This window comes from Neovison vison, chromosome 1 (genome assembly GCF_020171115.1).
Source record: "Neovison vison isolate M4711 chromosome 1, ASM_NN_V1, whole genome shotgun sequence".
NCBI classification, from domain to species: domain Eukaryota; kingdom Metazoa; phylum Chordata; class Mammalia; order Carnivora; family Mustelidae; genus Neogale; species Neogale vison.
The window spans coordinates 213,632,817-213,656,587 of NC_058091.1; the positions used below are offsets into that span (position 1 = coordinate 213,632,817).

A 23,771-nucleotide genomic window follows, 5' to 3' on the forward strand; every position below is an offset into this window, starting at 1 on the left:
TTAGCCTAAGACTAATCTTTCAGAGCTTTGAGTTTTTTTGTTTTTGCTTTTATAGAATAGGGACTATAGAGTTACCATTAGCATTTATGTAAAGACTTTCTTAGCAAAATACCTTTTTTACAGTATACAATAAATGTTGACCAGATTTATTCTGGTGTACACATGTTCTACTGGATTAGTTTGTATGCAGAATATACTGCAGTATACCTTCTCCAGTCAGTTCTTTAGGAAACTGGCACGGGGACGGTGGTGGTTTTCCCGTCCCCCAGCCCAGTGAAGGTCAAAAGCCAACAAAAAAGGAGGGGACTATTGGTGCTGGTTGCTTTCTGGGCTTCAAGTGCTGTGCTACACATGTCCACCAGGGGCCGCTGAAGCTAACTAAGCTCAGAGCACAAATGAGGCGAGCCCCTGCGCGTGCTCACTGGGTGCTGCGCGCGTCTCCGAACCCCCCCGCGCCGCTCTAGATTTCAGCTGCTGTTTTCCTGGTGGCTGTCCCAAACCAAACCTCTCTGGCTGAGTACGGCAGCACTTTGGGGACAAAAATATTCCTTTTCTCTTGGCTCGGCCTTGTACTTAATCGTTCCTTGGGCAAATCGGGCGGCAAGTATTTGTGTCTCCACTGCGCTGCAGTCCCAGAGGCAGGGGGATCCTGAGCCCGGCGCTGAGTTCGGGCTGACTGGGGCCTGGGCCCTGCGAGTCTGTACCGCTGCGCGGATGTTGCGATGGCTGATCGGGGGAGGCCGAGAACCTCAGGGACTGGCGGAGGTAAACCCCCAGGCGATCCTGCCTGCCCCGGTAGAGGCCGAGCTTCCCTGAGCGGTGGCTTCTGTCTCAGCCCTACTCCGGGTTCAGACGCCGGAGACCCATGCAGAGGCGGAGTCTGCGTGTTCGGAGGCCGTCGAGGGCGTGGTTGGCGCGGGAGGGAGGGCGTAGCGGGGTTAGGGGTGGGTGGGGCGCGCTCTGCCCGTAGCTAGTCTGAACGATTCTCCGAAGACGTGGGAAGTAAGTATCGCCTTTTCAAAAGGAGGAAACTGAAGCTGTTATGTGTGATTCAACAACAGGCTCAAGGACTAGTCTTCTCCATTCTTAAACTAGCTTCATTTCAGTTATGAAAGTTTCTGACTTAACTACCAACAAGTGGTGACTGCACCTTTTTAGTTTTTTAGAATTGGTGTCACTTCCCAACATCAACTGATGCTTGCTCAGGGAATAGAAAATCTATTTGATTATTCAACAACAAAAATATAAAATTGTTTTAAAAAATTAATAATTTGCTTCAAAGTCAAGAAAATGATTTTGTAATTAACTATTTTTTGGTTCCATAGTCACGCTTTCTTTATGGACTGAATAATTTGATTGACTGTAATTTACATTTGAAATATTGAGAATAAAATAATTTTGGAATCTTAAAAGGACTGAGGTCTGGAATTTAGTTCAGATGCCACCCGGGAATTAGAATTTGTACATGGATTCCCTTTTATTTCTCGTAGAAAATAGTTATTTTGATGGTTAAAAATAAAAACTTGGGGTTGTGAGTCAGCAGCCTTATTTCTCACTTTTAACTTCCTTATAGCTTTGCAGTGAAGGCTTACTGTCTATAAAAAAAAATATTTCAGATCAGGTTCATTTCAGATAGGCTGAAATCTTAAACATTCGGGAATAGTCATAGATAATATATGTGACATGATAATTCTGTAGTCGCCTGATTACTTGATTAGTCACATAATTTCGTTAATTCTGCCATGGACAGTAAACTTTCATTTGAGGGAAGTGGTACACAATTTTCGAATTTCTCACTTTTGCTTTTTTCATCAGAGCCACTAGTAGAGGTGAGATGGGATAAGTTAAAAGCACCCACTGCTTTAGGGGTGACTTTTTGTGGAAAACGTTTATGCATGTTAGGTTATACAATTTGTACTTTGTCAGAACCATTGATTTTCCTTCATTGATGCATTGTTTCTCTGCTGGGGTGATTTTGCCCTTAAGGCATGTTTGGCTATGTCTGGAAACATTTTTGATTTTCAGGATGGGGAGATTAGATTTCTGTTAGCATCTGGTATGTAGAAACTAGACATACTGTTGAATATCCTACAGTGCATAGGATAGTCCTCAACAGCAAAAAATTACCCAGTCCAAAATCTCAATAATGGCAAGTTGGAGAAATTGCAGTTCAGAGGTAAAGAACCACTTATCTTGAAATGATACTAGGTTTGAATACAGAAAGGGGTGTTAATCAGACCTACCTTACAGAATAGTAGAGTGAATTATATGCCATATGTGCTTTGCACAGTGTCTGGCATCTGGGCAGTGAGTGACGTAATACTCTGTAAATGTTAGTAATTATCTTTATCAATATTATTTTTTTAAGATTTTATTTCTTTATTTGATAGAGATCAAAAGTAGGCAGAAAGGCAGGCAGAGAGAGAGGGGGGAAGCAGGCTCCCCACTGAGCACAGAGCCTGATGTGGGGCTTGATCCCAGGACCCGAGCTGAAGGCAGAGGCCTAACTCACCGAGCCACCCAGGCACCCCTCTTTATCAATATTATTGTCCAAACATGATTTTATTGAATTTATCCACTCTGAAGGATTTCATTCTTTCGGTTATTGAGTCAGCAATCATGTATTGAGTGACTGTCGTGTTTTCCGTACGGTTTTAGTCTATATTTACCCTTTGAGCTGCAGGTTTATTTCTGTCAAGTTTTGAGAACACTCATTCGGAATACTAAGTTGGATTGGCCCATTGATTTTTTTTTTAGGTCAGGAGGTTTATTGAGATGTAACTTCTTAAAATAACATTCACCCTTTCTGTAAATTTATGGTGACTTGAAAATACTAAAATTTATAGCAAGGGTGAGAATTTTTCCCCCCCTTACATTGTTTTTAGTTAACAATCTGAAGAGTGATGATCTGAGTTTAAGGATATTTAGATCAGTTCTAACAAAGAGGAAAAATTTCATGATGTGGATTTGTAGTAAGAGAAATGTATGTTAAATTGGTAGTTAACTGATATTAGGGGAAATAGTATATAGTTTTAGAACATGTATCTTTAGTATCTTACAGATTTCTAAGTCTTGTATTCTTAGATGAGTAACATGCAGTTTTATTTCAGTATGTTCTTTTATAATAAATCGTTTAATCTTTCTTTCTCTCTTGTTTTTTTTTTTTTTCTTTTTTTTCCCAATGCAAGAAATCTCCTTTACAGAGTATAGGTGAAGAACAAACCCAGAACCCCTACACTGAACTGCTTGTACTGAAAGCTCATCACGATATTGTACGATTTCTGGTGCAGTTAGATGAATGCAGGTAAGAAGCTCTAGTTGTCCAATTGCATACTGTTCGGAAGAATTTTTAGGGAATCGTGTTTTTTTTAAGACTTATTTATTTATTGGACAGACAGAGATCACAAGTAGGCAGAGAGGCAGGCAGAGAGAGAGGAGGAAGTAGGCTACTTGCTGAGCAGAGAGCCTGATGCAGGGCTCCATCCCAGAACCCTGGGATCATGACCTGAGCTGAAGGCAGAGGCTTTAACCCACTGAGCCACCCAGGTGCCCCAGGAATCGTATATTTAAAAACAACTTCATAATATCTTTTCTAAAAATTTCAACTATGATCATTACTAACATTTACTAGAAATTGACATCTGCATCTTGATCAAATATGTGCCGAAGTCATTTTTGCCCAGAAGTCAGGGTGTTATATCTTGTGACTTGATCTTGATCCTTGTTTGAGGTTTTTTGTTTTTCTGTTGTTAGTGCTTAGTAATATTTTTTGTTAGTTTTGTGGAAGGAACTGAATTTAGAATTTGAGTGGGAGTTATGTTAAAGTGAACTTAAATTTGAGAAGCAAATATAGGGAATGTTTAACTATGAAGTACCTACCAGGAATGTGCTGTTTTTAGTGGAATGTAAGGTAAGTAATCTAAATCTTTTATTATTGAGGAAATTCTTTTAAAATGTGCATTATTTACTTTCTTGTCAACATGTTCAATGTTGTGTTTAATTGCACATAGAGATGAGGTATGTAGGTTTTAGGACTGTAGATTTAGCTTATTACTGATCTTTATATCTATTAAGCCCTTATTCAACTAAATGCTTAATAGCATGTAGCATAAAAACAATTAGAATTAATTTTATAAGCATTTAGTATTATCTTCTCTAGAATCTAAACTTCATGGGGGAGGCCTGTTTTTCTCATTCACTGTGGTATCCTTAGTACCTGGCACAGTGCCTTACATGTAGCAGGTGATTGATAGTTGTTGAGTCAGTGACTCCCTGGACTATTAAGTGCGTGTTGCATGCCATCCTAACTCCCTAACCTTCTGTCTGTTTTCCCTATCATTTTTCCCACTCTCATCTCTAATTTTCTTTTTTACCTTTGATACTTGATACTGTCTTTTTTTTTTTTCAATTTTGACAACATGAGTGACTGCTGTTATGATTATTCCTAACTCTGACCATCACTTCTAATGTCTATTAACTTTGTCTTCTTGCTGCCTTTTTTATGTCTTTGGTATTGCTTTTCGCCTGTGCAGTGCAAGTCTGGCACTACCTGGAGTTAGGTCAGATTTTACAGGTTAGGGGCATAGTCCTGCACAGAACTCCCCTCACCTCCATCAGCAGCTGCAGTGTCCAGGGGTGTCAGGCCATCCCTCACTTCTGACCAGCTGGCTACAAATCCCCACTGCCCTCAGTTTGGATATTTACTAGAAGCACTGACAGAACTCAGGAAAGCACTCTTCTTAGGATTACAATTTTATTATAAAGGATACAGGCAGGACTAGCCAAGTGCAGAGATGCACAGGACTAGGTCTAGGAAGGCCTCAAATGCAAAGTTTCTGTGTTTTTAGAACATGTCACCCTTTAAGACATCAGTGTATATTACTATCAGGGAAGCTCACTCAAGCTCTGGGTATCCAGAGTTTTTACTGGGGTTTATTAATAGGAATGACTAAGTCATTTGCCATCTGATTGAACTCCATTTCCAGTCCTTCTCTCCCTGCCCTGTGCCCACACTCTAACGCCAGGTTGAATGGTCAGGCTAATATCTGTGGCTCAAAGCACAGCCCTCTAATTACATGGTTCATATTTCCCACATGGCCAGACCATATCCTTAAATTGTCTAGAGGGCCCAGCGTGAATCATCTCATTTGCATAAACTGAGGTGAGTTGTGAGGAGCCCAGCTCCATTCTAGAAACCAGGGACACAATCCAGCCAAATTGTGTTATAACGATATGTTCCTCATCTTTTGCTTGAGATTTGCTTCTTATATATATTACTAGCCTACAGCACTGTTTCGTTGTCATATGAGCCAGCCAAATCATAGCAGTAAACAATAGTATAATAATCTTCAACCTTTTTAGTAGTATTCATTGTTGATAGGTTCTGAGAGACATTAGTCAGCCAGCCAGCCAGTCAGAGCTTTGAAACTAAACATTTCTGGAAATAGAGGCTATTTGGACAGCTAAAGTTTATTATTTTACCATATTAAGTTGCTAGGTGGGTTTTAAAAAAAAAACAATTTCTTGGCCCATAATCATTAACATTTGGGTCTTAAGGAATTCTCAGATCATGTTGTCTGAGAAAGTTAAATAAAAAATATACAATTTACTTTCAGGATGTGATCTTTAACTTTTTATATAGAATAACTGTTAAGATTCCATTTTCATTGTTATCTGTCCTGTGAAATCTCCTCTTGGCTCTATTACACAAAAGAAGAAACTGCAGAAAAGGCCATCTCGTAGAATAATGATCATTGTGCAAATGCTGATATTTGATTGCATTTTCCCCCACAGTGATGCTCCTGTATAAATCAGTTGTTTAATGAAGTAGTAAATGTACTTTAAACAGTAAAAAAATTACAGACAAGTGTATCAATTCTTTATTGCTCTCTCAAATTCCACCCCAAACGTAGTGGTTTAAAACAACCTGCTCTTGACTAAGCTCACTAACTGAAAGTAGCTATTGGGGGAGGCTCAGCTGAGTGGGCTTCAACCCCCGCCCCCCATCTGTGCTGGGATCAGCTGATCCTGTTTTAGGTTTACTTAATGCATCTCTGGTCAACAGGTAAATTGGCTGGGGCTGGGCAGTTCATATTGGACTCAGCTGGGATGGCTGGGCTTTCTCTGTATGGTTGCTCAAGTGCCTGTGCACATAGTGATCATGGAGTTCTAATACAAGCGAAAGGACAAGTCCTGATGTAAAACTCCTGTATCATATTTGCGGCTGTTTCGTTAGCCAGAGCAAGTCAGGAGCTGGCACAGACTCCGTAAGTGGCTAAATAAACTCTACCTCTTGAGGGGAGAAGCGACTAAGTCCTATTGCTAATGCTGCTAGACACAGGAAGGGAGAATAATTTGTGGCCATGTTTGTTACTGATCACAGGGAATCTGAATGTCTAGAAAGATATGAAAACCCTGCATTTTGGCTTTTACAATAAAGTGAAGATATTACCACATGAGTCACATTTAATTCTTTGTGCTCATGCTGTTATTGTGTGAAAATTTATATCTAGTTAGACACAAGGTTTTCCTGTCAAATACCTATAGAAGTTTCAGTGTGTGTTTTGCTTTAAAAAATTTAATTCTGCACTGAAAAAAGAACAACTGCCACCATGAAGGAGTCACTACTGGTAAGGAAGATATAAGAAATCTACAAACTATATGAATATTTATTTAAATAGATATTTATATTTTTCATTTCATTTCATATTACATTTTCATTCTTAATTTAGTAGTTTAGATAATTTAGAATTATCTTTACCATTGCTAGTGTACATTATTTGTGTATGGTCAAATTACAGAAATATATATTATTCTTTTTATGTTTTTATTTAATTTTTGTGGACCTTACATTCTGGTGTTTTGGTCAGCTGTTGTAATCCAGGTTTCACGCTTCAGGTCTTTAGATAATATCATTTTATTGAGAATTTTGCAGAAGGATTTTCTTGTTTTCTTGGCGGCTCAGCTAAAATCAGTGAGTGGAAAATTTTCACAGATTGGTTTTTGAAGATACCAAATAAATCCTGTATAACCTAACAGACAGCTGCCTTTTCTTTTCTTCTTACTGTTTTTTGAACGTGAAGTGAGGGTCATATTGATTGGGAGATCACTAAAGAAGGCTAAGCCTCAGCAAGAGTCTTCCAAAAAATGGACTGTGCTAAAATTGCATGTAATACTCTAGCACTTGACACATTAAACTAAACTGAGTTCATAACACATTTTAAGAATAGTTTTCTTTGTTGCTTATTTGACCATTCCTTGCTCCTCCAGGAAACAGACAAGGTTATGTAGGATGGTGATCATGACTGGAAAAGAATCAGGTGACCCATGAAATGCCAGAGTGCAGAACAGAATGTGCCCCCAGGATAGCTGGTGAAGCTGTACATTCACAAGGCTCTAAACAAACTCGGCCAGTTTGGTAATTCACTGACAACAAACAGTATGTTACATCTTTAAGGAAACATTCTTAAGCTAAAACTATCTTTCTCACTAACATTCAGAGAACAGAAATCAGTAGTCAAGGTGATTTAGACCCTTTTAATACCTGAGTTCCCAGCAAAACTGATAGCAAAATGGAATTGAGCACACAAATGGTTTATTAGAGACATCAATGAAGGGAAAACAGAGGAAGCAGGATTAGACAAGGGGAGCTATCTCAGACTGTGGTGTAGCTCTGACAAAGGCTCTCTAGGCCCAGTGGGGACCTCTGGAGGAAAGAATGCTCTTTAGAGGAATTCTGTGTTGAATAGAAATAAATGGGGCTTTTAACCCTGCCTTGCTTAGTTTGCTGAGGACCATCCAGGAATGTGCTTCCAGGTCCATGGCCCTGTTTAATTTTTTTTGGCTAGGAACCAACTGAGATAGTATGACTTTGGCTTGAAAGCTGAAGTGGACCCTAAAGTGAACAGCTGGAGGCATGTTAACCACATTCCTCAGAGCTGGGCAGCTTCCTCTCTTGAAGGGATATCTGCAAGATGTATGTTGCCTTTCCTATACAGACTGTATCTTGGGATCAGTAATAATGGTTGGGAAGAAATTTCTCTTTATGGAAGAATTCAAGCTAGGAAGGATCATGAAATTGGAATATCGTAATTTTGCAACCTCTGATAACAAATTTAGACAGTTTATTGTTGGTTGGTAATATCACATGCTCACAAAACAAAGACTACCAGAAATTACATTTCCTGTTGGAGTATATGAACTCCCAATGAAATGGCCCTACCGAAAAGTCAGATTTAAATCTGATTAAGTCTCTAGATATATCAATTTACCGGAAATACAGGGGACAAAGGTGCATGTTGAATGATCGCATAGGAAGGAAGCTAGCAAAATCCAGACTGTGAGAACTCTATGAGACAGATGTTTAATTGCAGGGAGAAAACTAGAAGAAGGAATGAATAGAATAGATGAGACTTCAGAGATAATCCACCACTGCAATTATGAACTTTATTTAGATCCTGCTTCTCATAAACTTAAAAAAATCCTGAGACAGGGAAATTTGATTCTTGAGTACATGGTGATATTAAGAAATTAAATGGTTTCTTTAGTCCTGATATAAAGGAGTTCTAAAAGATATACACTGAAATATTTACTGATGACATGTAGTGTATTTACTTCTAAGTAATCTCCAGGGGGTGCTTGGGTGTGTACAGAGGAACAGTATTGGCCATGAGTTGATAATTACTGAAGAGAGATGAGGAATACCTGGAATTTTTGTTATACTGTGTATACTTGAATGTATATTTAAGTTATCTGTGATAAAAAATTAAAAATGATATATATTTGATATAGAGGAAATAATAATGCCAATTTAAAAGGTATTTTTGTTTCAGAATAAAACTTTTTCTTAGCTATTAGGTGCAGGAATCACACAGATGGACCTGAACATAAAAACTAATTCCTGGCAAAAAGCTGTGTTAAAGGATGTTGGCTTTGATATATAACCCTAGTGATTTCTAATACTTCATCTTGAGTTAGGTAGAATTATTCACTCAAATCATTGGTACACACCTGGACATCTGCAAGCTTCCCACTCAGATGTAGGCTTACTTGAAAAATAAGGGTGGAGCAGAATGTTTCCCCTATAGAAACAGATAAACTTTCAGAGAAAACCCTGCAGGGTCTGAACTGAGCATTCTTATTAATTCATTCTCGTAAACTCATTTATTTGACCAGTGGGTCAGAGAGAGGCCAGGGATGTTTCTCTAGTAGTAGAAATTCTTTCACAGAAACTTGAGCTCAGGTGAATGGAGGTTTCCCCTGATAGAAGTCCTAGGGAGTTTTGGTTTTCTAGTATTTGTAAACTTTAATGTTGTAGTTTAGCTTTCTGTTTGTGATTTGGGGGAGGGGAGAATTTACTAAGGGTTTACCTTTTCTATTGACCATGAAAACTATGGAATCATCCCACCTTCATTGTGTGTGAGCTAAAAAAGGACCTTAGACATTCAGGTATTAGAGTTATGTTAATGTATGCATTTTTCTTAAGAAAAAGTTTGGTGGATGTTCTAGTAAATCACTTGAAAGGATCAGTGACATCAATGTGTGTGGCTCATGGAAACGCTTTTGAGTTCCCTTCTGCTTCTCTTACAAGTTTCTACATACTTCTCTGATTATCTTCAGGTAGTTCTAATAGATAAGTAAAAATCTATTTGAAATGAAAGTTTTCTATTTTTTTGGTTTGGTTGGGTTTTTGATATTGTACCATTTTTCATTTCTATTTTATTGTAAGAAATATACACTATTTTAGTTGCATCATGCATTAGAAAGTACTTGTGGATTGGGTGGGGAGTTAGTTAACCACAGGGATTTTGTGTTTTGCCGTAATACTGTTCTATTTTTATTTTTCCAGTGCTTTTTGGTAGATAATGAGTACAGGAAGTTTTATGGACTATACCTTTCATTGTGTCCTCTAAGGTTGTATGTGAATCTTTGACCTAATTGAAATAAATTTAAATGAATAAGAACTGTTAAATAAGCCCTTAAGTAATAGACATAGGAATTACTTGTGAAAATATTTTGTGTTAAACAGATCTTTGCGAAGCTTTGCTGACTTTTCAGTTCACAGTTGGCAAGAATGAGAGTACTTTTCTCTGGGATGTTCAAAGGGAAGGTGTTTAAAAGGAATGACTTCTATAAATTGAAATGAGTACAAATGAGAATTCTCAATGGATTTGTGATCTGGACCCTATAGCATTACTTAGTAATGTAGACTGAGTTCTTTAAAGGCAAGAACTATTTTTTTTTTTTTTAAGATTTTTATTTATTTATTTGACGGAGATCACAAGTAGGCAGAGAGAGAGATGGGGAAGCAGGCTCCCTGGCAAGCAGAGAGCCTGATGTGGGGCTCAATCCCAGGACCCTGGGATCACGACCTGAGCCAGAGGCAGAGGCTTTAACCTACTGAGCCACCCAGGCGCCCTGGTAAGAACTATTCTTTTGAGCTTTACTTTCAGTATCGAATATGTATTATCAAATATACATATAATTATATTTAATGTTTAAAATATAGTTAGTGTTTAATATTTCTGAATGAGTGAGTGAATCAACTCTCATGATAAGTTTTGTTCTTATAATCAATAGGAGAGGATGAAACATTCTAGAAGCTCTGCTATCATTCTTCATTAAATCATGCTTCACCTTGTTAAACTTCTTTTCATACATACAGTTTTTTCTGGGTCATTTAGTCAATGAGTATTCTTGAAGATGTGGTTTCAAGTTGAAAGGTATATGCATATACATATACATATGGGACAGGAACATGAAAAAAAGGAATTTATTCCAGGTTTTAAATTTTTTAATTTTAATTTTTGTTTTGACAGTATATTGATATGTTAACAATGATAAAAAGAAAAATGAGGTTACTTTAATACACTTAATGATTTTCTATTTTACGGAGCCCTTGCAACACTTCAATGTTTGTTTATTCATTAATTTATTCATTCAAAAAGCATTTCTTTAGTGCTTTAAACCTGCTAGAGATAATCAGAGATTTGTTTGATGAGAAAGTGTCATATCATACATCAATAAATACGACAGTTACTATATTTCATTGATGCTAAGAAGCCTTTTTTTCCCCCTATTTTAAAATCTCTGAAATTTGGAGACATCCTATAATTGTTGGTGTCTTTCAGTTATAATTGGCAGTACAGAATGTCTTACACTTGATAACATCTTAAAGTTGATGAAATATAGTACATTTTTAAACAATCGCTGAATTTTAAGATTTTGAAGCAAGAACCACATATAATTGATCTTGACATTTCCCTGTCACCCAGCATGAATCTTACTAAATACATTATATACTAATTAGTAAGGAAGGATTTCTCTTAAAACAGTAACTATAGGGGCGCCTGGGTGGCTCGGTGGGTTAAGGCCTCTGCCTTCAGCTCAGGTCATGGTCCCAGGGTCCTGGGATCGAGCCCCGCATCGGGCTTTCTGCTCGGCAGGGAGCCTGCTTCCTCCTCTCTCTCTGCCTGCCTCTCTGCCTACTTGTGATCTCTGTCTGTCAAATAAATAAATAAAAATCTTTAAAAAAAATAAAATAATAAAAAAAAGTAACTATAGATTTGAATCTTTGGATTCTATGAATTTAGAATGTTTTAAAAATTATTATATGTAATTTTAATGCAGTACAGCCACAGTTCTTCCTTCCACTGAATAGTTTAAACCTTACTGGCATTTTAATTACTCCTTTTTTATACTTCATTACTTCTTTTTAGCAATTACAGTGTATCTTACTATTAGGAATTCTCCGGTTGAATTTTCATTTCTGATTTGCAGGTGGCTGAAGTGTGTGCTTGACTGATTAGGATGAACTGATTATAGTTTAAGATAAACTGATAAAGTGTAGCTAGTTTTCAATTATCCATCCTAATAGCACGGATAATTGTAATTTGCAAATGATCTCCAAGCCCTTTATTTATTATTTTATGGGAGATACTAATATGTAGCAAAGTTATATTGATTTGCATTTCTAAGCTTCATGTTTTCTCTTTAGAGGAGGTAATAATAAATACTGGAATGGCAAAATAAAAGAAAGAAAGAAAGAAAGAAAAAGGCAGCAATAGACTATATATAAGAAAATTGAAAGGCCTGAATATCCACCAACTGGGTAATTGACCTGTGAGCAATAAAAAATTGGCTGTGATTTCATGCATTACTATTGAGCATTGTTTAGATTTAACTTTTGTTCACTACTGATTGAATTAAAGTTTGAGGCGAAATGCTCTATATCTCATTTCTTAACTCTCAACCGTTCAGTCGTCTCTCATTGTGAACTCATGAGATTCAGACATGATAAAACAATAATGAGAAGTTAAAAATCAGGGTTAGAAAAGAGTATGTATTTTAAACCTGCAGTCTTCTATAAGGGAGAAAAGCAATTATAAGAGTTTCGAGAATCAATAGAAATTGATGTTTTATACCAAAGAAAACTTAAGGACTTGAGTCCTGCCTCGCCACCATCACTATACAAATAAAAAGAAATCAATAGGCCTAGAAACATAAGCTTTTAAACATTGACATCCAGCAACTATTTTTGATACTTAGGCATTGTTTAGTATTTTGATTCAGAAAAATGTGTGTTATTAAATAAGAAATTGTATTTTTAATTTAAAAATGATTGTTTTTTCTTTAATTTCCAGATTTTTTATATACTTTATTTTGAAATAAGAATGTTAGGCATGGATTTTAAAAAAAAATTCTGCATGTGATTTCTTACTAGTTACCTAGGAAGTTCTAAAGGTCCTTCCATTAAAAAGATAGGTAGTTCTATATTAAAAAAATTGTTAACAGACTTTGGTGAGGTTGTGTTTGACCAGTTTCCCGTCTCCTGAATAATCTCTTAGCTCCTATAGTAGGAGCTATAATTGAAGGATTTAGAAATGAGTACTGAAAGGAGTATGGGAATTGTCAGAGCCAGTGAAGACAGGTTACTTATGGGACTCTGAAACTGAGCATGAGAAATTAGAACTTGAAGCTCAGTTTGGAGTTTTAAGGAAATTGTTACATGACTGAAGTAGTGAGATTTTATGGATCTCCTATAGTGGTAAAATTGATTAGAATTTCCTGATACTCTCAGTAACAAAATAACTTTTGTTGTCTTAGTGTATCAATTCCCCAGTGATAGACTTGTATGTTTCCTGTAACGAAGACATTCAAGACATACCCAGATCTTATGAAACCCACTAACAAGGTTTTGCAAGGAAGTCTTGCAAGGAAGAACACATTTTTTAAATGTTATAGCTGCCAGTGGATTATCATTATTTATGGTTGTTAACTATAAGGGGCCAGTTAGACATAGTTCATAGCTGGCTTTCTATAATACCATTTCTTTCTGTCCTTTTCAAAAAACAAATGTTAGAATTTCAGTGAATGAAAGTGATATGGGAACAACTTTGGATCAATTTTGATTCATTAAAGAGTCATTAACAAACTTATGTACTACATTATTAATAAATTACTTGACATGGTGTTATTGCTGTATACTGCTGTGTTGGGACATTGCTTGAGAACAATAGTTTCTTGATTTTCCTATAATGCATTCACTATGATGAGTAATCGTGTACAGCAAATTATTTTTCTTGGCATTCTTTGTATCATGGATATCTTCTACTCTATAAAATGTGTATGATTATTCCTTTATGTAGAGTGAATGGGTAGTAAAGAGCAGAGAGAAGCTATAACTGAGTTCATCACAGCTCTTTTTTCATGGCAGGAAATAAACTTTTCTTTGCCATTTTGCATTTCAAGTATTTCCACTAAAAAACAAAACAAAAACCCACAAAAAAAACCTCAAAGCTTCCAAACTAAGAACACAGTATTTACATGAAAAAACAGAGCCAAGTGGAGCAAAAGAGAGATTTTGGCTTTAAATAGTAGTTAAAAAATCCTTACAGAGAAAATAAGAGAAATAATGAACTTATCTGGAGATGTGATTCTTTTGTTCCACTCTTGGAATACCACTTCCTATCAGTGAAGCTCTTCCTCAGTTTGGTTTCATATCACCTGTCGGGGTTTAATTATATTTTTAAAGCCAGGAATGACTTTAAAGATTATTTATAGGTCTCCCTCTTTCTTAGAGTTTTAGCAGTTGATTCATTGTAAAGCTGTGAATGGTTTTCTTTATCTTTGGATCTCAATACCTGGCATAAAACTTAGAAGGTAGTCTATAATTATTTGTTGAATTGGCTTAACTTAATCAGGATTAATATTAGTTTAAAAACCATTAATAAATTCTGATAATTCTTAGAAATTTTAGCCTATAAATATCGCTAGAAATTTTTTTAAAATTTATTCTTTTACCTTTTTTCTCTACCCAGATTTGCATCTGCTGGTGATGATGGAATTATAGTTGTGTGGAATGCCCAGGTGTGTATTAATTCTATGTGAATTGTGTAATAAAGACAGGACTGAGTAGATGAGTCTGCATTCATAAACACTATCTGGGTATATACCTGTATATAAGTATACTGAAACTAATTAATACTTGAAAAAGTCTACTTGGCCTGAGCCCATTTTAAATGCGGGTCAATATTTCATAATAGGGAAAGTTTTAATCTTACTGAACAAAATTTAAGTTTTCAGCAACTATGCACGGACTCTGAAAATGAATCAAGTGTTGATTTTTGTGGGAGATGGAATTTTTATTTCAAAATTGTGTGATAGCATAAATACAATATTTTTCTCATGTTTAACTTTAGTAGGAATGTAATAAAAGGCTAATTTTTTTCAAAAATATTTAAGACTTCACCAAATTTTGGGGCACCTGGGTTGTTCAGTGGGTTAAGCCGCTGCCTTCGGCTCAGGTCATCATCCCAGGGTCCTGGGATCGAGGCCCACATTGGGCTCTCTGCTCAGCAGGGAGCCTGCTTCCTCCTCTCTCTCTGCCTGCCTCTCTGCCTACTTGTGATCTCTCTCTGTCAAATAAATAAATAAAATCTTAAAAAAAAAAAAAGACTTCACCAAATTTTTAAGGCTTATCTTTAGATATTCAAATTATTCTCTTTTGAAGCATTTATCTTCTCCCTGTTATTTGAATTGTTATCTGGTCTGACTCTGTCAGATCCTCATTTTTCAGTGGCTTTGCCAGTGATTAAAGCAGTTATTTAACATTGTGTTCACCATGTTGGTGAAATCCTGCAACCTTGGAAGGGTTTGCAATTTGTGTTTTATTTACATTGGATCTTTATGTGTTTACTACTTGGGAAAATCAGTGAGAGACTGATAGCTGAAGACACTGGATAGATAGGAATAGATGCTGGTGTTAGAGATAGAGTGGAGACTGACTTTATGAGTGGTTGAACTACTCTGGGATGTGTACAGTATATGTATAGTGTTGGTGTTTTGCTAACTTTTATTTCTTTCAACATTTTAGTTTTGGAGGTTTAGATAACAAATACTTGAGTAATGAGGCTCCTTATTTTTCCCCCAGATTAGTAACTGATATTTTTATGCTTAATTTATACAATTCTTAAAACTATATGGTATGGTTTTAAGAATATCCCTTTAAAATTTCATGTAACTGGGTATTATATGCAGACAGTATATCGAGGAACACTACATCAAAAACTAATGATTTGTACTGTATGGTGACTTGTTAACAAAAACATAATAAAAAATAAAATAAATTTCCATGTAAAAATATGCTAAAAATTAGTATTTTCTATTAGAAAATAATTATTTATGACCACTCTTTAGTACCTGTTTAGATTCTATTTGATTGCTTAAAGTTAAGTTGTAACGTCTAGGTAATTAAAAATAGAATTATGTGTTTTGTATATGGTGATTCTTCTTAATGTTGTCATTTAAGATTACTTAAGTTATAAAAATGATATGAGCCTATTAAAATTTTTATTGGTATTTCAGACAGGAGAAAAACTTCTGGAACTTAATGGACACACTCAAAAGATAACAGCTCTTATTACATTTCCTTCCTTGGAAGCTTGTGAAGAAAAAAATCAACTGATCTTGACAGCTTCTGCTGATAGAACAGTTATTATATCCTTAAATCTGGAAGAAAATGAAATAGCTATAGTCACCCAAGGGACCAGTATATACATTATTAGTTTTTAGCCTTTGAGGGCTTGTCTGTACATTCATTTTAGCAAAAATGATTTTGCTCTAGTCTTCATAATACACATCTTAAAAGTGTTAGCCATCCGTCTGGGTGGCTCAGTGGGTTGAAGCCTCTGCCTTCGGCTTGGGTCGTGATCCCAAGGTCCTGGGATCGAGCCCCACGCGGGCTCTCTGCTCAGCAGAGAGCCTGCTTCCCCCTCTCTCTCTGCCTGCCTCTCTGCCTACTTGTGATCTCTCCTGTCAAATAAATAAATAAATATTTAAAAAAAAAAAGTGTTAGCCATCTGAAAAGTATTAGACTGGAAATAGGTAAAGGCTTATTATTGATGAAAACCCCATGACTAAAGCTGTTTTTTCCAGAGTTACTATTATATTAAGTTATAGAAAATGGAGAATTTGGACTTAAAAGTACTTACTTATCTCAGTTTGCTTTCCAATTTAGAGAAACAAAGATGAGTTAGATTGGAGAATAATTCACATTTGTGTTTGTACAGTATTGTACAGCAAAAGAAGTGTAATGGCCCCAACCCATAAGAACCTTTTGAACATGGGATGCCTGGGTGGCTCAGTTGGTTAAGCAGCTGCCTTCGGCTCAGGTCATGATCCCAGGGTCCTGGGATCGAGTCCCACATCGGGCTCCTTGCTCGGCAGGGAGCCTGCTTCTCCCTCTGCCTCTGCCTGCCTCTCTGTCTGCCTGTGCTCGCTCTCTCTCTCTGACAAATAAATAAATAAAATCTTAAAAAAAAAAAAAAAAAAGAACCTTTTGAACATCTGAGCTTGGCAGAAAAGTGAATTACCATCTGCTCAGTGTTTAATATTTAGTATTTAAAAGTGATTTTAAAAGAGTAAACTCCCCCCTCCCACCCTGGCCAACTTGTAGGTAAAAATTTAAGGTGTAACAAAATGGTAAAGTTTTGTAGAGAGCACTTATGTGTGCTAGGCATTGTTCTATTTAACATATATTACATATGTTTTTACATACATTCCATATACATATATAACGTGTTTAATTCTTACAGTAAGTATTCTTATTCTCACTTCCAGAAAAGAAAAGATAGGCACAGAGAGTTTAAATAACTTGTCTTAGGTCATACAGCTATTCAAGGACAGATGGCAGGCAGTCTGACTGCAGGGTCAGAACTCTGAACCACTGTATAATACTGCCTTCATAAAATATTTTCCTTAAACAAATTTAGCCTTTAATATTTATATGAGGAATTAGATTTGTGAAGGCCTTGGCCAAATACTTAATGGAAACTTCAATTTTACTTTTTTTTTTAATTAAAAAAGGTATCAGAGATTAATTTTAAATAGTCTGTGCTTACCTGAGAATTCTGTTTAAATAGTTTGAAGCACGAGGGAAGTGAGTTTTGGAGTATGCCCAGAGGAGTAGGTGTTTCCTGGGCTTCTTCAGAACCAAGACAGAGCTTATTATGCACTTTATTTTTTTGAAAGATTTTATTTATTTATTAGTGTGAGTGAGTGAGTGCATGCAAGCCTTACCATGAGAAGGAGTGAGGGGTGGAAAGAGAGGGAGAAGCAGACTCCCCTGATGAGCAGGGAGCCTGACCAGGGGCTCAATCCCATGACCTGACTGAAGGCAGATGATTAACTGACTGAGCCATCCAGGTGCCCCATAACGCACTTTAAATGAGCTCATTAGTTCAAGTGATTTCTAGACAGATTGCTAATAGGTGAAAAAATTTCAAGGTAAGATTTACAGGAAGTAAAGTGTATTTTGTGATGACAGTGTTGCATAAACAATATTACATAGGTTTGAGTCAGAGTAACTTTATTACTACTGTTCCATTGAGACAAATATTATTTTAGGGCCTAAACTTTTTGTTTATTTTCAGTATCAGTATAATCTACAAAAACAGAATTTAAAATACTTTGTTTTTATTAGACCATTCCTAAGCTACTATAATCTTAGAGGCAATTATTAAGTGGCTGTTATAGTATGGAGATGAGTAGTTAAGACAGTGTCAATATGAACTTCACTTTAAAATGATGGTATAGAGACATTTTCTTCACTGATTTTCTTGTTAAAAATAATTCCAGGCTGCTTGAGCCTCCACTATTAATAAACTTTATTAATTAAATGTTGAAGATAAATTTTTAATTTTTGTCAAGTGAGTCTTAACTATTCATTTACGTGTGTGTGTGTGTGTGTGTGTGTATACCTGTATATATGTATATATATTTGTCTGCATGTTATAAATGTGTGCCCAAAGATGCTGCAAAATGTGTATGTTACCTTGGGAAATGGGGTGAAAAGTTGGAAAATTGTTATGCTCCTTAAGTCAAACTAACCTTGGATACTTAATGGAGGTCCTTTAATGGTTTTAAATATGTTTACAAGTAATACACTGTCACAGGGTTCTTTGAATTAGTAGAATAGTAGTAAATCATGCCATGCATATTGAGGAGCTTTCAAGTGAGAATTAATGAAGTTGACAGTTTTGGGTATAAATACTTCATTCAATGTTTATTAGATTATGGTGGACAGTTTTAGAGAGTAAGTCTTAAAATTTAAACACTTGTAAAAATATTTAATGCCTGTAAATACTCAGTATTCAGACCACTCATTTTGTTGACATTTTCACATAGTTTGATAGTAAAATTTGCCTCAAACTTATTTTAGGTTGTAAGCTTGCTATGGTGAGTTGATAACTTACTATATGATTTAATTTTATTAATGGTATAAATGATAAATATTTTATGCTTTACTTTAAGATTTTTCTACCTGAATGTGTAACATTCATAATTTAATTATTAGAAAAGTTATCTCCTAACTGAGATTTTAACCTTTTGTTTAGAAATTATTTCTTAACCTAAGTTTACTTATGGGATTGTGATACCGGCAGACAGGTTCGGAAAGTGTCCAGCTTCCAGTCTACTGTAAAGGTAAAATCTTGTGCATTATCTACTGGTAATAATGTTTTTGTTTCAGAAAAAACGTTTAATAAGTTATATGAAATTACCTTTTGTTGGTTTTAGGAATTATTTCTTTCACACATACCTACAGTCATTTGATTGTTCGAAGACTGGATTTTTGAGAGCTTCTATATTAAATATTAGAATGTTTGAACTTAAAATTAGATCCAGGAGTGAATATATAACAACATAAGGATAGTACCTAGTATGTTTCTTGTAGGTAATTTTAGGAAGATATGTTACTTGCAGAATGACTATTCCAATAGCTAGTCTGTTTTGTTTTGTTTTATTTTTTGTATTTTGAACTAAAAACATGGATTTATTTGTCCCTCAGTCTCTGCTTTTTATACGATCATGAGGATGAGACAAATGAATTCCTTAGTTCCAGAGAAATGTTATGTGGCTCATAGGCTGCTACTATTAATTCCTTTCATTTTACAAACAAATGTTAATTGGGGCTTATCACATGATATGAATTCTGCCCCATGTTGGAAAGGACCTTGTTACTTTGATTCCTACAGAAGTTACCTCGGGTGTTCTTAGAAAATGCCACTCTTTTTCAATATTGTCAGCAAGTTTGAGGAACTGATCTTGTAAAATGTGATGTTTCCTTATTTGTTTTAAGGATAATTTGTCTTTACATTGGAGCTAACAATTTTTTTTTATGTTCAAAGAATTGCTTTGTGCCAGCAATCAAGGTATTTGATTTTTTTTCTTAAAAGGCATCATCTGTGGTAGCCATCTCATGCTTCTATTGCTCTTTTTATTATCAATTTAGTAGAGTTTCTGAGGAGAAGAAAGTGTCCAGAAATACTTGTATCCAATTTAACCGTGGACTGTATTTGAGCAAGTTAATAAAGTATTGATTTGATGAGAATTTCAAGGCTTTATTTGATCTGAAAAGGTGCTTTTTAAAAATTCCTTAAGAAATATCCCTGCCGTTTGATAGAGGTCGTAAGGTTTCAAATGAAAATACATGAACTGAAGGAATAGAGAATATTCAGAAGAAAAAGTTTGGTGTATTTTGGACAAATTCCTTTGGTGAACTGTTTATAGGAACTGATCATTAAGAGGTATCTTATTCCAGTGTGGTGAAAGTACTTTTTGAAGAGGTTTTACTGTAATTTTAGCTCATTGGTTGTTTTTACTCCTGCTGTGATCGTGTTTTACATAAGACACTGGAAAAATAGCATTTCACTCACCTTATTTCAGGGATTCAGTTGTCCTTGAAGAGATAATTTATCAAAATCAGAGTCCTAATAAATATAAGAAATACTATTATTTTTTGAGTTATTAAAATTTTTATAAGTGTTCATATTAGCAAGGAAAGGATGAAGTTGGCTTTTTTTTTTTTTTTTTTGCTGTTGAAAGTATAAGTTGATGATATTCCTAGAAGGCAGTTTGACGTTATTAATGAAAATTTTTAAATGATTGCATGAATTGACCCAGAGATTCTACTTATAGAGAACTCTTTAAAGGAAATTACAGAAAAAAAAAAAAACCTTAGAGATTTATGAACAAAAATGTCTATTGAAGATATATTTTATAAATGGTTGATTGACAGTATCCTAAATGTCTTACAGGAAGATACTTAAATTACAGTAGATAAATATGGTAAAAATGGTATTTCAGAGAATTCATAAGGAGTTTGGAAAATCCTAATAAGATGTTAAGTGGCAAAAGAAGTATATTATCCTTAACAAAATACTAGGAAATCAACAACATATAAAGAGGATTATACACCATGACCAAGTAAGGCTTATCTTAGTTTGATTTGAAAAATCAGTAACTGTAATATATCCATAGTAAGAATAAAAGACAAAAAACCACGATCATCTGAGTAGATGCAGAGAAAGCATTTTATAGACTTCAGCATCCTCTCATGGTAAAAAAAAATAGTCAACAAACTAAGAATAGAGAGAACTTTGCCAGCATAATAAAGGACATTTGTGAAAACCTCAGAGCTGACACCATATTAATGGTGAAAGACTAACTGGAACTTTTTCCCCTGAGATCAGGAAGAAGACAAGGATGGTACTCTTGAGTGTTGTGGGCAATAAAAAAGAAATAAAAGGCATCCATATTGAAAAGGAAGAAATAAAACTGTATTTACAAGTGACATGATCTATATACTAGTTCTTAAATTGATAACCAAAACTGTTAGAACCAATAAATGAATTTAGCAGGGTTTCAGTATACAGTAAAAATATACAAAATTAATTGTATGCCTATATACTAGTAACGAACATCCAAAAATGAAATTAAGAAAAAAAATTTAGAAAAACTAAGGAAATGAAATGAATTTACAGTAGCATCCAAAAGAATGAAATATATAGAAACAAATTTAAAGAAGAAACAAGAGAGTTGCACATGAATAATTATAAAATACTTTTTGGAAGAAACTAAAGAAAATCTAAGGAACTGGAAAGTCATACCATATTCATAAATTGAATTTAATGTTGTTAAGATTGTAGCAGTACCCAGAATGTTCTATACATTGGACACTGTCTCCATCAAAATCCCAGCAGGCTTCCCTTCCCCCAAGAAATTGACAAACTGATCCCTAAAATTCATACAGAAGTGCACGGGACCCCAGAATAGTTAAAACAGTTTTGCAAGTAAAAAGCAAAGTTAAAAGATTCGAAGTTCCCAATGTCAAAATTTATTACAAAGCTATAGTAATTAGAACAGTGTGGTACTAGTTAAGGATGTCATACAGATCAATGGAATATAATTGAGAGTCCAGAAATAAAACCTCACATATTTGATCACTTGAGTTTTGACAAGGATGCCAAGACTTTTCAAAAAGAGCAAGAATAGTCTCTTCAACAAATAATGCCAGGTCAACTGGATATCCACATGCAAAAAAAAAAAAAAAAAAGGGATCCCTGCCTCATGCCATATAAAAATTCAAAATGGATCAGAGATCATAAAAAAACCTGAAACTGTAAAAACTCTTAGAAGAAATATGGGAGAAAATATTTGTGATCTTGAATGACACCAAAAAAACAGTAACCAAAAAAAGTGATAAATTGCATTTCATCAAAATGAAAAGCATTTATACTTCGAAGAACCCTATCAAGAATGTGAAAAGACAACCCATAGAATGGGAGAAAATATTTGCAAATCATATATCTAATAAGGAACTTGTATCCTGAATATATAAAGAACTCTTAAAACTCAACAATAAAAAGACAACCGAATTAAAAATAGGTAATGTGAAAGATTTCTCCAGACAATATATACAGATGGCCAGTAAGCATGTGAAAAGAAGCTCAACATCATTAAGTATTAGAGAAATGCAAGTCAAAACCATTATTTTTTTGCAATACTATTTCATATACACTAGATGGCTAATACCTGAGACAGGTAATAGTAAGTGTTGATAAGGAGACAGTCGGGAACCTTCATACATTGCTGCTGGAATTGTAAAATGGTAAAGCCACCTTGTAAGTTGTTTGTTCATCAGAATGTTAAGCAGAGTTATCATTTGGCGTAACAATCTCAGTCCTAGGTATTCCTATTTCATTGTCAAGAGATGAAAATTATGTCCACACAAAAACTTGTATGTGAATGTTCATGGCAGCACTATATGTAACACAAAACTAGTATAAATGTCCACCAACTAAGGATAGATAAGTGTGCTGTATCCATACAGTGGAATATTATTTGGCAAAAGGAACAAAGTATATTATTAAATATTGATTCTTAATATTAAATACTGAATTATTAAACGTTCCAAAATTAGGGTAGGAACTTTTGAAATATAAACTGCATTATTTTCAACCCTTTTTATTCCAGCAGCTTTAAAAGCAACCCTACCCTCTGCTTAGACAAGACTACCAGAACCTTTTCTTTTTTATTTTTCTGTCTTATCCTTGCACTCACTCAGAGTCATGTGTGGGCAGAGTACAACTAAAGGTGTGGACTTTAAAGTACTATTCAAGTTAAAGGACTTCTGTAGACTTGAAAAACTCATTTTCCCAAGTTAAGAATTAAGAGATACTAATTTGAGAATTACATAAAAACTAAGGTCATATTCCATTTTTATTTTTTAAGGACGTTTATTTAAGCCTTGTATATTAATTATCTATTACTGAGTATCAAATCACCTCAAAACTTTGTTGCTTGAAACAATAAATATTACCTCACAGTATTAGTGGTCAGGAATAAATAGAAGCTGAGCTAAGTAGTGTTGGCTCAGTGTGTGTTATGAAGTTGCTGTCACCTGAAGGCTTGAGTGGGGTTGGAGGTTCATGTGCTTGGTGAGGTAATGCTAGCTGTTGTCCAGAGGTCTCAGTGTTTTTGCACATCCATCTTTCTCCATATGGCTGCTTCTATGTGTTCACCCTAGAGTGAGTGATCCAAGAACGAGCTAGGAGGAAGCCACCATGTCTTTTATGATGTAGTCTGGTAAGTCACACACCATCCCTTTTGCCACATTCTATTTGTTGGAAGCTAGTCACTTAGGAAAGCCTGCATTCAAGGGTGACTTAAGCTTCACCCCTTAAGAGAATGGTAGCAAAGAACTTGTGGACATATTTGAAAACAACCAGTGAATGCTTAAAATTCTAAACTGATTTACATTTCACATGAATTTTGCAGTGTTTAATTGTTCTTCAGAGACTAGATATTTGGCTCTCTGGTGGGAATGACCTATGTGTGTGGAACCAAAAATTAGATCTCCTGTGTAAGACCAGTCATCTTTCTGATACAGGTAAGAAAACAAATCAGAGTAATTATGAACCATGATTGATAGG

At 35.2% G+C, this 23,771-nt stretch overlaps 1 protein-coding gene across 1 annotated transcript in view; it reads left to right on the forward strand.

Annotated features, from left to right (window-relative positions):
* Positions 1–437: 437 nt before the first annotated feature.
* Positions 438–23,771, forward strand: part of WDR41 (WD repeat domain 41) — a 44,788-nt gene continuing 21,454 nt past the window's right edge. The window contains exons 1-6 of the mRNA XM_044266680.1: positions 438–765; positions 3,189–3,304; positions 14,319–14,367; positions 15,865–15,996; positions 18,919–18,981; positions 23,617–23,728. Of these exons, the coding sequence (XP_044122615.1) occupies positions 715–765; positions 3,189–3,304; positions 14,319–14,367; positions 15,865–15,996; positions 18,919–18,981; positions 23,617–23,728 (523 nt within the window). The 5' untranslated portion in view covers positions 438–714. The remainder of the gene's footprint in view (positions 766–3,188; positions 3,305–14,318; positions 14,368–15,864; positions 15,997–18,918; positions 18,982–23,616; positions 23,729–23,771) is intronic.